At 35.9% G+C, this 17,670-nt stretch overlaps 1 protein-coding gene across 1 annotated transcript; it reads right to left on the reverse strand.

The window, feature by feature from the left end:
* Positions 1-388: 388 nt before the first annotated feature.
* Positions 389-16,942, reverse strand: CCP110 (centriolar coiled coil protein 110kDa). Its single transcript, XM_009583065.1, has 14 exons — positions 16,796-16,942; positions 15,338-15,466; positions 12,177-13,821; positions 11,103-11,227; positions 10,784-10,967; positions 9,500-9,639; positions 9,020-9,136; positions 8,654-8,755; positions 8,250-8,366; positions 7,677-7,756; positions 7,022-7,084; positions 6,033-6,092; positions 5,083-5,165; positions 389-441 (listed from the first exon to the last, which is right to left on the reverse strand). Exons 1-14 carry the CDS (start codon positions 16,940-16,942, stop codon positions 389-391), a joined length of 3,045 nt encoding a protein of 1,014 aa, XP_009581360.1.
* Positions 16,943-17,670: the final 728 nt, after the last annotated feature.

Consider the following 17,670-nt stretch of genomic DNA (forward strand, 5'->3'; position numbering starts at 1 on the left):
GGTATTAGACTAAAAATATATACACATGACTTATGGTGGCAATTGTACACAGAAATTGCAATTTTAAGTAATGCAAAAAGCATATGTGAGACACAAGAATTACAAATTAACTTAATATTGCCCCATGGTGGTCTTTAAATAAACAAGAGTATGAATCTTATGTGTACACAGCAGTATGAATAAGTTTTAACATGCAATTTTTCCACAAGTATTAGAGCTTCACGGCCCTTTATTACCTCAATATGATTGTATTAATGTGTCATCGCCTGGAAATGACAAAGTATGTTTATAATTTCTAAATATACATATAGAAGATGCAATGATTGAATCAGTGCCAAGAATGCCATAATTAAAAAATAGCCATTTTATCCCAGCGAGTGCTGTCTTCTTAAATTGTCACAACATTTGGCTTCTTTCTTTGGGTTCTTCCTGCATATGCTCCTAAAAATTAAGTAGAAACGTTAGCATTTTACAGTTACTAGTACTGTTTTTTGTAACAGGATTATCCAACAAAAATAGCTGAAAATGTTTAGGACAATTTTTTTTTTAAGCGGTATTATATATTCAGTGGCTACTTTTAAAACGACCGTTTTCATAATGTTACACCCAAAATGCCTTACAAAAAGTACCTATAGGTTTGAAAGTAATGACATTTTGTAGTATTTCCTTCCTCAGTAACTATTCCATCTTCTTTTCTGCTACTGTAAAACATCTACAATTCACAAGTTTTTAAAAGATAAGTCTGTCACATCACCAAGACCGAGATTAAATAACTGATAAGTTTAACTATGCCATGTACTACTTTCAAACGATCAATTAAAAAAATATTACACACATCAAATATTTAAGATAACTCTTTCCTTTTCCCCAGCTGCCACATTAATAAACGAAGAGACAGCTGTAGGTTTTCATATGTTGATATACACAACCAGAATTAAAAGCGCAGTATGAATAAGGTCATCAGGCAGAGCCCTTGTAAAAGGAAAGCTGCTCAAGTATAAAAATAATGAATAAATAAATAAATAAATCTCTCCACATGGAACAAATATATACATATATATATATATTTAGAAAGCCACATTATACTATGCATAGCACAAGTATCTTCCAGTAATAAGGGTTTAGCACTGCAGGCTGCTAAAAAGACGCACAACTCAGCTTTCGTTAGATTCAGGCAGTTATCGAGGGTGTCCAGCAACGTGAGCAAACATTTACACAAAGCAGTGAAAATCATACCACATGGTGCAGAAAAGTGGAAATGGAAGACAGCCATGGAAGAGAAATAATTACCAGGCAATTAAATGAATGTGACAAAGTAAGTGCCAGTCCTTTTTAGGATCTTCAGTTACTCTTTGTCAGAGTTGCAGTGGTTACTTACAGGTGTCCAAGGGCTACATTCAGCACAGTGCAAAGCAGCTTTGGAAATGCCCAGAGAGACCTTACCACAGGAGGATCCCTCACGTCTGAACATTGTTTCCCCCTCTACAAAAAGGCAGTCTCACTGGCCCAGCACTCTCCAGTGCTGTACTCTTCAGCTCACCTGTGATCTTGTAGGATGAACAACGAGGCTGACAGGCATGATGCTTTATTAGCGATTTAACACTACCTTGTAACTCTCCTCAAGTGCACTCCAGTTATATAAAAATCTCACATGCAGAATAGGACAGTATAGGGAAGTGTAAAAAAACCCAGCAACCTAGACTAAGGAATTGAAGAAGCCAAATTTTATTAAAAAGAGTTACAGTCCTTCTGAATACAATTATCACCCAACCTTTTCCAGTGGCAAGGGGAGCAATTACACGAGGCCTCTCTCCTATGACATACGATTGACTGACTACTCACACATAGCAAGTCTGACACCTTCCTGAAGTGCTGGCCTGAATGCTAACACACTTTGCAGCACACACCATCTTACACGGGCAATCTGCTCCCTGCTCAGGCTGGACAGGCATGCAGGAAAGACCGTACTTGGCCAAGTGCTGCTGCCACCAAATACTCTATGTGCCTCATGCCCCGTATTTCTTTTCCACAAGACTTACTCAGACTGGGCAGAAACAAACGAGATGAATAGGTCTAGTTGCAGCAGCTGCCTGATCTCAACCACCTTTCTAACACAATCAGATCACATTAAATGCCCTGCCTGGCACAGCTTGGAGGCTATTGACTGAGCATCTCTGCCCTATTTAAAATAATAAATAAAATAAAAAAAAAAAAAAAAAAAATCAACAAATAAGACTCTTTACAGATTTATTTGTTTGTACTTTTCTCTTTAGCACAGGACTGTGGATTGAAGGAGTACAAAACAACAAAACCTAAATTTAGGATCACCAGTTGATTCCTAAAAGAAACGCCTCTTGCCAGAAAAATACAACAATCAATGGGAGTGGTATTAAAGCTACAAAGCACTTTGCAGACAGAATTTAAAACAACAATCAGAAGAATGAAAAAAAAAAAAAAGAAGTAGTTGGATGAGTATGTTATTGTTTTCTTCTGAGGGTATGTCTCACGTCTAACTTGAATGCATAAGTGACATTTATATATAATAGTTATATTCTACTAACCCTCCTTCCCTTTTGGCCCTCTAATAAGCACAATTTAATTGAGAGTCAGGGATGAATGAAGACAAGAAATTAAACAGAAATATTATGGGTTAGGAGTACAGCAGGCTGACATAGTTGCAGGTATAAATAAAACTCTGTATTACCTAGACCAAACCACTGCTACAACTCTTTATTTTCTGACATGCACAACTTCTACTAAAATAAGAGAAGCATATGTATTTCTTTGGCTTTTTACATGTTCTTTTCAAATTGACTTGAGATTATATTTTCTCTGTCTGTGGTCTTTCCCAGACAAAACCTGTTGCCTCATTACAGATGACTTTCAAGGATCTCTCTTGAAAAGGTACTTTATTACTTAAAAAAAAAAAAAAAAAAAAAAAAGATTAACAAAAAACCCCTATTCAACATACTGCCAAGCCTTTCACTATTCACATTTTATCCACATATAAAGAAAACTATATTCTATGTAAATGTATTCAACTTAAGGCTTTTTCATTATCGCAAAATTATGTGGATTATTTCTTTCATGCCAAGAGTTCCCCATCTAATAATTTCAGAATGCTATTCATTTAGTACAAGTAGTCTAATCTATTTATAAAGGAGCATATGGAAGTACTGGTATTGCACCATGGGAACACATGTGATGTCCAAACACTAAATGAGGTTACGTTGTGCAACCAAAACTAGGCAGCATACAATTGGTTAGACACATCTGCTTTAAGTTCCAAGAAGGCCACTATAGAAGGCATTAAATAGCGTTCCAGATATTCAACAAATAGCAATAAGGAAAGGCAAAGGGAAATTTAGAGATATATCCCAAAAGATTCTTTTCATTGCCAAGTATCAACTGTCATGACTTAGATAATTATGACTAAGATAAACTCAGGGACTTACTTAGCAGAGCAGCACACACTGCCAACACAGAAGAGTGAGAAAGAATGCTTTAAGTGGATGTCTGATGCCAGACACAAGTGTAAAAAACATTGTAGATCATTAAGAGCTGAGCATGAATTATATGAGATTGGGGATGGCATCCAAATCTCAAATCAGTGCTAAACTTTACACTGACACCACCCTTACACTACTACTCTTCTACAAACTCTGTAATACTCTAACTGGTAGAGGTCTTGATTGTTTTGTTGTCCCTGTTCTTCAGCACTCTCATTTACTAGTTGATACCAGACACATTTTTGCAAACTTGCAGATGAAAACTTGCCTTAATGGCTACCTCTGGTGGCTAAAATTATATTGCTTGCTTTTCTGCTTTGTATTTCAGAGAGATTATTTACTACCTTTGCTAATTTTTCTGTAGTGTCACTGAGTGCAACTGAACAACTGCCTTGCTCCACTTTTTGCTCCACAGAACTGCCAGGAGAACTGGCAACAGAAAAATAAATGAACAAACCTTGGTTGTAATCTCATCATTTACTTTTTTATTTTGCCTTCCTTTTTTTTTTCCCTCCTTCTTCAAACTGAAATGCTACAGATGTGTATGCCTAGTTTCTTACTACACATCCTTCTACAGCCACTTCTCTTGGCTTCACAAAAGTACTATGAAAAGACCAAACACTCTCGGAAAACATCACATTTAAGTGTACACACTGCACTAAAACTTGCAGATACTCCCTGCCAGCATTGCTCCAGGCAGTAAAAAATGGAGAATTTCCCTTATAGGAAAGGTTTGATACTTAATACATAAAGGTAACTCAGATCACTGTGGAAAACTGGTGAAATCCTACTACATTATAATTTGCCTTATTAAGCCCAAAATTCCCAATTTTTATACTTGACTTGTGGTACTCTGACAACAAAGTGTAATTAAGATCTTAAACAGTTTTAAAACATGTAACTCACTTTACCTTTTGACGAATTAAGGTTTGTCATTTAAGAAACTTAAAATCTGATTAAAAAAATGGAAATTGTATTAAATGTTTCATAGTGTTTTATTCCCTTCATGGCTGAACAGGCTGAAAACTGAGAGGTCTGGCACTACTATCAAACCTTTTTAATAAAATGTAACCAATCAGTAATCTCTCTATGCAAGTACAGAAATGTTCCACTTTTAAAATTGGGTCATTAACACTCAAACATTCTGTAAGATACTATAGTAATATATATAATTTTAGGACTGTATGATGACTGAATAGGCTTTGTGTTGAAGACAAGTTACACATGTGTACAGAAGTAAGAATCAAATTACATTAAGATTCTAATCCAAGTCTAGTTTGACTACTATTAGCTTCTCAAACAGTTACAGTGAATATATCTGGCAAACTTTTTTATGACTGGGCATCTGGTGAGTGAAAGCAAATGAGCTGTGCAGTACATTCTATATACTATGTTTATAGAATTTGAAAGTGGATGGTTAAGTTACCAGCACGTTTGTTTAAAGAGATAGGTTAGATTTAAGACATAGCAAAGCAGGTGCACAAGAAAAGGAAAACAATATATCCCCCATTTACTTTTTCTAGATACTAGTAACTTATTTACTGTAAGATCCAAGCACCAATTTTCTACACACCTGAAACAGCCTTGTTAGACACTCTGCTCTCTGGGGCCTTCTTTCTATTTTGCTCAACCCCCTTCATTGAGGTCTTAGGGGTTCTAATTAAATATAAAAGAGTTAATAAGTCACTTGCATCAAACTTGAAAGGCTGTATCTAAAAATGTAAAGACACTATCAAACTGTGTTTGGCATGAAAACATTTTTTAAAGTGTCCCACAGAGCCTCCTCCTGAGTATGTGTACAATTCCTATTGACATTATTATGGCTTAAGTAGATACATTAAATAGGAGAACATCTCCCCATGAAGAGATTTTTAAAACTCTTGTGCTGGTTTTGGCTGAGCATGACGTCATATGGTATGGGATATCCTTTTGGTCAGTTGGGGTCAGCTGTCCCAGCCATGTCCCCTCCCAGCTTCTTGTGCACCCCCAGCCTCCTCGCTGGTGGGGTGGGGTGAGGAACAGCAAAGGCCTTGACTCTGTGTAAGCACTCCTCAGCAAGAACTAAAACGTTCCTGTATTATCAACACTGTTTTCAGCACAAATCCAAAACATAGCCCATACTAGCTACTATGAACAAAATTAACTCTACCCCAGCCAAAACCAGCACAACTCTATTCATGAAACTGATTCAGTTCAGATGCTGTGGCATTACAGTCTACATTTAAAATATACATATTTCATTAAGTGGAAGCAAAGCTTCATGGAATGAATGTTACAAATAGAAATGTTGGAACACAGTGTAAATGGAGCAATACACAAGAGGATGAGAACACTAAATATTTTCTTGCAGTATAAGGTAAAACAAAGCTTCATCACTCTCTCAAAATACTGTAAAAGGTAATTATTTTTACTTTTAACAAGAGTTGCACTGGTATGTGTAAATATTATTCAGAAATCACTGTGCTCTTGCATTTACTTTGCATTTACTTTCATCTTTAGGCTACAAACATGCTGTGCCCTTACCCTTGTCTGCAAAGCAGTCTATGAACTGGGGCATTCTGTCCTTGATTTGGTTGAAGTACACTGTTAAAACACAAACTTTTATTAGCGCTTTTTCCCTTCTTTAAAAATAAATCTCAAAGAATACTGAATTATGCATCATGTTTCACAAACAAATTTCAGAAAGGCTAACAGGTTCTGTAATGCAGGTAACATGTAGGCAAAAGTGGCAGGAATTAAAATTCCAGAATAGGATTACTACTTCTGCTATTTAAAACAAAAACAAAAAAGCACACAGATAAAGCTCCCTCAACACTGTCTTGGGTTCCTAGTCACTGATAAGAACAAACAGGAAAAAAGGATTGAATTGCTTAAACTAGTAATTGAAGATTGAACTGTATTAGTAGACAGCGTGTCTTCAAAGCTTTTGGATAACCATGGGATAAAAATTGGTTTTAAGGGATGCCAGGTATCTGACTTCTTATATTAGAAAAAGGTGCAGACAGGCCTCATAAGAGAAGGGCTGCTATCTTCCTGAACAGCAAGCGTTGAACACTATTTTCTGTGACCTAAGCAAACAATGACACAATCCAGAAGCAAGAACTTTTCCTCACAACAGAAAGCCACTTCTTTTCTGACAGCTTTCTAAAGATAAGCATATCAATGATTACACTGCAAAGTAAAGGGTATTAAGAATAGTAGTAGTGTCAAACTGAAGCTTAAGAGATACTAATAGTATATCTCAGAGAAAAACCTTGAACCTGAGCGCAGAGATTTAAAGCCATAAATAAATAATTTCTGAAGATAAAATTTCAGAACTAACTCTGAAGAAAATAAATCTTTTCTAACTTCTAATGAGCTAATAAACCCCTTTCTCAGACCATTTCATTACTGTCTGTCATAATAGTGGCAGGAATTGAGCTGACTGATGGCAAACCAGCAACGCAGATCAAAGAATCTATCGTTATAAGACAGTTTTTAAAAGCATCCTTATACAAGTAATCTTCACTCACCGGCTTTCAGGAGTTTTTTGTTTTATGATTATTTTTTTACTTGGCATTGCCATTTCTGAAGCCCTAGAGAAACAAAAGTATTGAAACATATTTAAATTATAAAATAATCATGTAGGTCCTAAACAGAAACAGTAAGAGAAAACCTACAACAGGATCTACATCTATATGTAATACAGCCAGAGCAGTACTACAGATTATCACGTTTTACTCAAGAGCAAGTCAGTCCACTGTGTTGCAGGATAATTCCTGCTACCATCCCCCCAAAAACTTTGCCAGAGATACACTACCAAGTATCTCTATTGCTAGACACTTTAGAAAGATTGATAAAATAACTTGGAGGACTTCTTAAAATTTACAAAATCAACCATAAACTAAGTGCACAAGGATCATTTTGTTCACCACTGAAATATAGCATAAATGCACACTTGGAACAAACATTTTTCTCCCATACAAACAAGAAGTCTCTTACAAGTAAAAGCAAACTACTATTAGTAAATCACCACACACCTGAAGACTTTTTATTCATTCTTCCTAGGGGACATATTAGTTTGCGAAGAAGCTGTTACTCAAAAAACTTCTTTTCACTATTTCCAATGCCTCCTACCCATCCTCCTGCACCCACCCCCCACCATCACAAAGGGAGAATTGCACATACTTCATGTACTTTTTCCTGTCCAGAGATTTCTGTGTAGCTGTTGAAAGTGTTGCTCTCTCTCTTGGGCTCTTTACTTTATCCTAAAAAAGCAAAAGAACCAACAATAGCACTAGTTACTGCTCTTATTGAGCTTAACCCCAACTGACCTGCCCCTACTTAAAGAAAAACAAAACAAAACAAAACCAACAGTGTTTTGGGTATTAAGTTCACATTCAGGCTAAATTCAAGGGTTTTGTTCTTTTTTAAAATTAAAGGATCTTCCTTATATTATCAGATTAAAAATATTTGTGTGCCATAATTAATTCTTATTTAAAGTATGAACTTTTTGTTATTACTTACACCATGTTTTTCATTCTATTTTTTATACATCTACACACTAAAAGTTTCAACATACTAATCTCCTACTGCAGTGACCTCTTTTTTTTTGTTTGAAGAAAGTTACCTACAGAAGCATAATTAAACAACAATTTAGATTTAAAAAACTTTTTACTGGGTGAGGAAGAATCTCTTAAAAGCAAAATGATCAGTACTTAAAGTTTTAAAACAGTTTACATTCTCTTGACTATAACACACCATCTGCCTGAGCATCTTCTCTTTACGAACTTCACGATCATGACGCAGAATATTCATTCTTTCCGATGCCTCCATCGTAAAAAAGATGTCATGGATGTCATACAGTGCAGCTCGCAGCTAGAAAGAATAATTAAAATTTTAATAAAATATTCAGTCAAGTTAACATTCTAATGGTTTTGACCATCAAGCTCTTCTTGCTTTCCATCTAAACAAAACACTTGAAAAGATAATTTAAAAAAATCTCTTAATGTGTCAGCACAAAAATGGAATCTTCTCTTCACAGCCATAGTTTAAACCTTTTACTTCACAAACAAAATCACTGTGAAGGTTTTACATATTTATATTACACAAGCAGAACAGCTAGGAAAGAAGAAAAAAAAAAAAAAAGGTTTAAATTGTGTCACCTGAGCCATTACTCTTTCATGAAGGGATGCATCTTGTGCTGAAACACTTCCTCTTTTTAATGGGGCTTCAGACTGAAAATTTTTTATGAACTCCATAGTATCCTGGGGAAGATGGGAAAATAAGATTAAGCATCAAGCATAACCCTTCACAACAAAGGAATCATTACAAACTGTACGTGTAGGACATACAGTCTTTGTTTGACTTGGACCTTATGACACTAAGCAATGCAACACTCAAACATGTTCATGTGACAGACATTCCTAAATTCTTCTGAAAGCACAAAATGCATGATTTCACCTGTCAATTGAAGATATGAGCAAAAACAAACAGGAGGAGAAGCTGCATAATAAAAATGCTGATCTTACTTTTACAGTTTGCTTAAGATGTTTCAGTTTTTCTGTCTGCAGGAGCCTACGAGTGAGAAACCCCTTTGCCACAGCAGTGATCTTATTGAACTTCATTTGTATCTCTGGACTGAAAACCTTAAAAGAAAGGAAGCGTCTTCTAAATATTCGATAAAAAAAGCAAGAATTATGAATTATTTCTCGAATAACATCAATCACGTGACATAAGTTTTCAAGTAAGAAACAACTTTTTGGCTAGGCCAGAAGAACCCACCATAATATTAACTTCGCAGACGCAATATATTGTTATATGACTATTTTGCACATATGAACAACGAGAAAAATATCCTACACAGTTCTCTTGTGTAATCGAAGTCGGTATAGGAAGGGATATTAAACTTTTCTGTGAGATTTATTACTGCACAGCTATTATAAAGTTACCCGTGTCTTACAAAAACTAGAGGGCTTTTTAAGCTATAAATAAACCCTTTTTTTCCTTACCTGAGTCCACCTAGTTTTGATCCTGTTACTCGGCCTAGATACTGAGGTTTTTATAACTCCACTACCTGATGGTCCCCAGAGAAAGAATGAAGTTTCACTTGTTGAAGCAAAGGTGTTAGGTGTCGTACTATGAGCAAAACCTGCACGCAAAGCAGAATGTACAGTTCAACACACAGACTTTGTCCATAAAATAATGGCTATGTGTGCATATACATGTATGTACATAGATACATACACAAATACACAAATGCAGCACTCCATAAAAAACAACAAATGCAGATAAAAATCAAGCACATACATAAACTTTAACTCTGGTTGCAGTCAGGAAGCCTTTTTGGGCTTAAGAACTAAGAAGCTCCCAGTGCTGTTAGCTATTCTCATTCAGATTGCAGATTATAATATTTGTATATTGGGAGGAAAAGTGTCCGAATGCTACAGCATGAAAAATCACTTACCTAATGTTAAAATTGCTACAGAAAATCTTATTCAGAAAGCATTTCAAAGAAAACTGTTTTAAAAGTGTTTAATGTTGCTATCATGGATCCTAAAGATGAATAAGGAATAATCATATAGTTCAGCAATTTTACTCTCAAATGATAAGTTCCTTTGCTGTTTGCCTGTTAGAACACCCAATTTCCATCTGTGTCTGATAAATGCATGTTAATACACTCAAGAAATAGAACTCAGCTCAGAGGTAGCAGCTTTGTTTACAAGGTCAACTACAGGCAAGAAGCAATCTGAATATTTCTGATTCATTTCCTTAGCAAAATTTGCTAAACAGAAGACAAAACAAAACATTTCATAATGTTCTGGAACAGGTGAGAGGTGTTCCATCAGCTATAGCTGTACCTCCTTGCAGTCACGACCCCTTGGCAGAGCCCTTCTCATCATCCTACACAAATGAGAACACCTGGCCCACTGCTGTGGAATGAGGATGAATGTTCTGTGACATGATGCAAATCCACCTCCTCACCCTTGATCAAACCAGTTTACTTTTAGCTTGTTTTCCTCAAATATGCCCTATAACAATTACAAACAAATGCAATACATAACAGGATGGCTGAAACTGTGCTAAATGCCAGCTGGACAAAGATGCAACACACAATTTGTTTTACATATGCTGTCAATAGCTGAAGGCAGCAGCTGTCCACATATCCTGACCAACAAGTGCCCTAGGACAGGAACAATGCATTTATCAATACAGTGGGGCAGCTGGTCCAGTTGAACACTGCAGAGCTAAATATATCACAACATTTAATCTATATTCCACCCTCTCAGTTTTACCAATGCTGGTAGCGTTTGCATTATGGACTGTCTCCAGCTGAGTCTGCACACTTTCCAGCAAGCCACTTTCACTTTTTTTCCTCCACTCCAACTCCATCGTACTGTTAATATTCACTTTGGAAATTTCTATTTCCGTTGTAGCAACCTTCTTTCCTTTCAACTTTCTCTCCTGCTCTTCCAGTTCCTACAAAAGAGAAAACTGTAAGACTGTTTTTCTAACTCTGCAAAGCAATAGACATTTTAAAACCAACTGCTTCCTGACAAACTGCAATACAACACACATGACCTTTGCTTAGAATTCTTCCTCTTTTTACCTTACCTTCTGCAATTTCTCCTGTTCTCTCTCTTGTTCAGCTATCAGAATTGACAGTTGTTGTGCATGCTGTTCTTCAAGTCTCTTCCTCATTTCTTCAAAGGCCAACATTTTAGTTTTTAAAATATCTTCTGAGAAGATACATCACAAAGAATCAAGCATTAAATATTTTCTATATGATCTTTGCCACAGACATACATGCTTTAAACAGGAGTAATTTACATCATCAGTAAAAAAGTACAACATATCTTTGATGTCAGGTTTCCATTATGTATTGCAAAGAGCTTCATCAGTTACTACAGTTCTTCAAAATATTTGCATGTTCGTATTTGTGGGATAAACATGTGAGTGGAACAGCAGTAACATCAACTGAGCCTATATTAAAATAAGGACGCAAAAAATCTAAGAATAATATACCTACACTTGCTTAAGTGAATTAAAATTATTTATGCCACTTCAGCTGATTTGGTAGAGACACATAGAGATGAAACAGTCTTGAATTGGAAGAAAATACCTATATAATGATTGGCAACCCATTAAAAGGTATTTTCTTTTAATTTACAGATGGTATCTGTTCTTTTAGTAGTCTTACTTAGACTTAATGGAATAAGACATTATTTTCTTAGTAAAACTAGATTCAAATTTCTACACTAAAATGGGAAATTAATATTTGTGGTGTCAAATGATACCCTTGAGAATAAATACAGAATTCACAAAACTGATAAACAGTGTTTTAGCTGATGCTTCCTCACAAATAGTTTAATCAAGTATTTGTTACAAATAGCTGTTATAAGACTTTTGACTCCAAGCAACTCCTAAGACAGCAATTACGTCATTCTGTAGCAGTTAAAAATGGCTCAAGCAGCGAGGTGAATTTCAGAATTTGTCATTAATTAAAAATTAGAGAAATAATGATGTTACTAGTAAAAGGGTAATTTACACTCAATAAAATTTTAGCCTTTTGATATATATACATATTTAGAACCACAAATAACTAATGCTCATTGGGGTTTTGCCTAAAAGATTTATAAACCGAGAAGTAAGTTTAAGAAAAACCCTCAACTACAGGAAATCTTTTACCTTTTGCCATACTATCAGGCACTGCATTCTTGGTAATGTAAACTGATCCCACAGGATATTTCTGTTCTTGCAACCACTGCTTCTCTTGTTCTTCCATTCCAACTGTTAGAACACAGGGATTGTTTTCTTTTTGGCAGTTGTCGGTGTCCAAATCAAGTCTGCGTTTTACCTTTTCAAAACTATTTTCTAGAAACTGCTCATTTGCTGGGGAAACACTTGGAGTGTCCATCTGCTGTCGCATATTCTTGCTCTGCATTAGTAGTGGGGATGGGTTTTCTACGTCGTAAGATTTATTGAGTTCTACTGGAAAATTACATTTAGTATTTTCTACCAAACTAGATGGTTTGGTTTCATTCACAGCTAGGAGCTTCTGTGTTACTGTAGACTGACTGATGGCAAATGGCTCATTCAATTTTGGAGCTACAATATTAGTACTGGTCTCTACTTTATATGGCCCTCTGCTGTCCATCATTACCTGTCCTTCCACTGTAGCCGACAACGTTCCTTTGCTTTCCAAGTGCCCAAAGGAATGGCGATTTGGTTTGCCAACCCCCAACCCATCACAAGGGCCTGAGGAATTCCTGTTGACACCAGGGAGCCTGCTAGGGCAAACCATAGTGAAGTCCACCATGAACTTTGGCACGGATTCAGACACATTATTTTTATCAGCAATATCTTGCATGATTAAGTCCATCGCTCTACCCTTGCCTTTAGGACTTAGCTCGTAAGCATTCACAGGGTTATTTATAATGATGTGTCCCATTGATAAAGGTCTTGGGCGCCTTCGGTGCATTTTAGGGCTCATGCTTGGCTCTGGGCTTGGCAATTTGGCGTAAGAGCCTGTGAGGCTCCTGACAATGCTACTGTCACGATCAAACATAGAAGTCTTTTTGAATTCTTCATCCGAATCCGAATCCACCAGTGGGGGTGTTCCAACTCTCATAGGTATGTCCACTTTAGAAAAACTGGATAAAGTTGACATACTTGTGTTATTTGTATGAGAAGAAGCACCTTGGAGAAGGGTATTTGATTTATTAAGACTGGGTTTATCAAGTGTCAGAGCAGTGCAACTTCTGCCTGTAAGCTTTGCTCTTTCTTTTGCAGAGTCAGTTGTTTCAACGCTATCATTTTCTTTATCTGAGTGACTTTCACTCATACTCCTCTTTGAATTACTTTTTGAGCTACGCTTGGTTTGCTCTTTCTCTATGTACTCCCTAGATTTCTTCATCAGGTTCTGAAGACTCATTACGTATGGATCTTGGACTTCCTCATCCGACAGTGGCACTGCTAGTCCCTCTTGCTTTTGCAAAGCATGTGACGCAAGCTTATTATGCACGTTGTCAGGAGACGCAGCCCTTGGACAAGGTATGTCTTTTGAGAAGTGACTCTCACTTTGCTCTGAAAAAACATTTTCTTCTGCTGCTTTAACTACTTCTGTCACATTTGATGTCACCTGCCCAGTAGTTTCTAATGGCGCAAGTTCCGGTGTCTTTTCAAGCTCCGTGGGACCATCCCTTTCAGGAGAACATGCCAAACTGACATCTGATAGAGCTGTGAAGTCAGTCGAAGCTTTTGAATCTGAATCAGGGCAAGTATTCTCAGCCTCCCGTGCGTTCACATCACTCATGCTAGATCCTTTCCTAATCTGCAAATAAAAATTGAAAAAAAATCACGTGTTTTGGAGGAAATCTCCTCAGATTACTGCAAGCTTCACCTGAACACCTTAAAACCAACAACAATTTTCAGTTCGCCTGTTACCAATTTCCTTCAAATTACTTACAATACAGAGCTCTTTGCAATGAGAAAAAGATTATTGGAATTAAAATACAAATTTGAATAATGGTCCACTCGGAATTTTTACTGATACCAAGTATCTGAATGAAAAGATGCTCCTTTCTTCACAAGGTAATTTGGACATATTTGAATATTTTTATGGCCTCAAATTATCTTGCAAGATGCCTCTTAAAATATGAAAACATGTTTATATTAAATGAGAAACGTAATTGAAAAATTTCAGCATGAAATATAGATTAACCTATAGACAACTAAGAACAAATCAAAATTCATTCCTAATGAAAATAGTGGAACTATAATATAATTTTTTTCATTTCTTTACTAATCCAAAGACAATGAAATATGAGTTTTCATTTGTCAAGTACTTGGAAAAACAACTTTATTTCACTGAGAATTACTTGCTACTTCTAGCCAGCATTTGTTTAAAAGGATTTTCACATTAAAATTATCTTATAGGTTATTCGATGTACTACAACTCAATTATCAAGGGGATATCTTTGAAAAAAAAGCTAACTTATTTTTGTATTGAACATATGTTCCTAGTCTGCTCTTCAAATCCTAAGTCAGATGATTGTTGCCACGTACACTCCAGTAAACAATGCAAACTGGTAAGTTATGTTTGCCAGCTTAGTAACTCAACAAATCCAATGTTAACTGTACTTGTTTAAGTAAGAGGTTAATTTAAAGACTGTACTACAACTGTTTCAAAGACAAATAATACCACTTGATTAGATGTATTTAATATTCTCTTCAATTTAAACCTCTACTAAATTCATCATTGAAGCAGCAAAGAAAACAAAATAGTTGCAGTAAAATTATAAAGCACACAACAGAATTACAAGTTGTTGCAAAGGTAATTTTAATCTGTAATCATAAGGTTGAATATAGATTATTTTCTGATAACTATAAACTATAAGCTTGCAAATAAAGCAAGCCGGTTGCTCCAACACCGGGGGTTTTGTTCTTTTTTTTTTTTTTTTTTTTTTTTTTAACTTTCTGTTTTTTAAAAACACTTTAAAAACCAAGTTTTGTTTTTTTTTTTTTTTTTTTTTTTTTTTTACAATCTAGTTTTTTCAAACACAGTTACAAAGCAACAGTCAGTCATCTGGTGTGGTTTGTCTTTTGCATATACCAAAACAAGCAGTGAAAAGCAAGTCCCATGCATTTCAATTAACATAGATATTATCACTAAATAATCAATTATCAGGTCACATAACATGAAATACTAGCAAACACTGGTTCTGGAGAGTTAACTGCTATTAATTTCATGTTTATATTGGTGAATACTTAAACCCCAACACTTTCTCAAAATGTCTATAAGCAGAGGTTTTCTGTAAAGCTGTAAGAAGTCTTTGGACTAACACTACCTGAACATTTTCTAGAATCTCCTGAACACGATTCAGTAAAGCTCTTTTCCGGGAGTTCTGTCTCCACGTCTCTAGGTCCAGTGCTTTCTGTTTATATTGCTGTATTTCCTTTTTCTTTTCAAGGCTAAGCTGCAAAATAGAGTGTAAGAAACATGCTTTATATCACTAAATGCAAATTTCAATAGAGAATTACAGAAATAAATTAAAAGAAAAACAACAGAACAAAACAATAGAAGAACAACAATCACCTACATTGAGGCTTTGTGCACATTTTAAATGCCAGCTTCTTTTTAACCAATTCTACTTTTTTTTTTAAGGGAAGATGCACAAAATGCCTTCTTGGCACACATGCAAATGGACATGAATGTAAAAGGTCATTTATAAAAAAATTTGCATGAACATTACATGCTACAGTACCAACTTCAAATGACACAGGACTCAGACTGCAGGACAGGTCTTTCCCAGTCCTTTATAGAGACGGGAGGTTTGGGCACCCTGTAGAGCCCTCTGTGACCCATCTTCCTACCCGTACTCAAACTATTAAGCTCTGTGAAGGACTAGCTCACACTTGCCCTCTTGAACCAGAGGTGAATTTCACAGCAAGACAGAAATCTATGCAAGCAGTCTTCTGGATCCTTTCAACAATCAGAATCTGAAAATCTTCTGAGTTACTACTTTAGAATATGTAGTTTGGATAAAAGTCAAAACTAATTTACAAAACTACATCTACAAGAAATAGTTTCACAAAGTTCTACAAAATTAAGTAGTCTCAAGTCAAATTATGCATTTCTTCTATGAAACCTTAAAATATCCCCCTGTTTGTAAATGAAAAATATTACAATATATCATTTAGTCTCCAATGTATATCTGTATTACAATTTTTGGAGATCATTGTCAGAGAGTCTCTCCATTCATGCTTCCCATCACTGAAACAAGGAAGTCAGCTGCATTATTGCACAAACTACCAAAGTCTTCTGCTCTGTGAAATACATTAAAGGAAGCTGCAAACACATGTGAAAAAGAAATTTACTTAAAAGCTTTTTAACTATCTCAGTATTTCCTATTTGCACTTTTTTTTTTTTTGACACTTTTAAACAAACTCACATGTTCAATATTTGGAATGTCAATACGATTTTACATAAAGTTAAGCCGAGCAATAACATTCAGCAATTTAATACCGCAAATATTTTTACTCCCCTTGTGAAGATAACAAATTTCAAAAAATGAAAGCAAATGTAGTCAATGTGAAAAAAAGTACATTGTATCCCTTCACTTTGTAAAATTAAGGTTAGGAATGCTTAGAATACACTAAGCAGCAGGCCAGATATACCTCAAACAGAGCTGTACTTTCAGTAGAATCATTACATGCGGACATCAAAGCTAGTGCCAACAGCACAGTAAGCACACCAGGAAAGAAAAGAAAAGAAAAAGAAAAGAAGAAAAAAAAAAAAGCCTTACCAGAGGGGAAAGCACAGGAACTCCATGGAACTGAATGAGAGATATATTTTTGGGCTGAACAGTGAAAGAGGTTTCTCTTTTTATTGCCTCTTCCTGGATTCTAGAAAGATGCTTCTTACAGAATATTTCATAGTCCTCCATCTTCATGTTAACTAAGCTGCAAAGAATAATAACATTACTCTTCCGTGTACTTCCAAGACTATGAAAGGAAAACACCACCACAACTAATTCTGTATCACTATATTCTGGGAAACAAATTATACATTAGAAAACTCAATTAAGTTTCTCTTTTTCCTTAAAAATTATTAACAAAAGCCACAAAGCTGGTTTTTTTCCCCCGTATAAAAACAAAATCTGCGTATATAAGGAAAAAAAGATGATCACAGGTACACTGAGAAGAAAACAAGCATTGAGATAATCAAGATTTACAAAACTACACATGCTACAGATAATCTTAACACTTTCCATCAAAGACTAAACCTTCAATGTCTCCCACGACTATCAGATCCTATAAACTGTAAAAAAAGCGATAAGTAAAACTGCAGCCAAATTTAAAAAATTTAAAAAACAATTCTGCCGGTATTAAAGCAAGACCAGCCTTTATATTTAGGGCGCTGAGAGGAATTTGTGTCCCACTCCCCCGAGCCTCCTCCCCGATACATCCCTGTATGAACAGACGCCAATACTTCCACCAAAAAAATAAACTAGTTTCCCTAAAAGAGCCTACATATCTCACACTGCCCATCCCTACCGGAGTAAAAATTCAGAGCCAAGCCCCCCCTGCCAAGGCTTCTGCTCCCCTCGCACACCCCTTCGACTGACTTCTGCCTACCTCCCGCCCGCCCCGGGCGCACCGAGCCCTCCCCAGGCCGCCC

Source organism: Fulmarus glacialis, unplaced genomic scaffold (assembly GCF_000690835.1).
Source record: "Fulmarus glacialis isolate BGI_N327 unplaced genomic scaffold, ASM69083v1 scaffold45758, whole genome shotgun sequence".
In the NCBI taxonomy this organism is placed as follows: Eukaryota; Metazoa; Chordata; class Aves; order Procellariiformes; family Procellariidae; genus Fulmarus; species Fulmarus glacialis.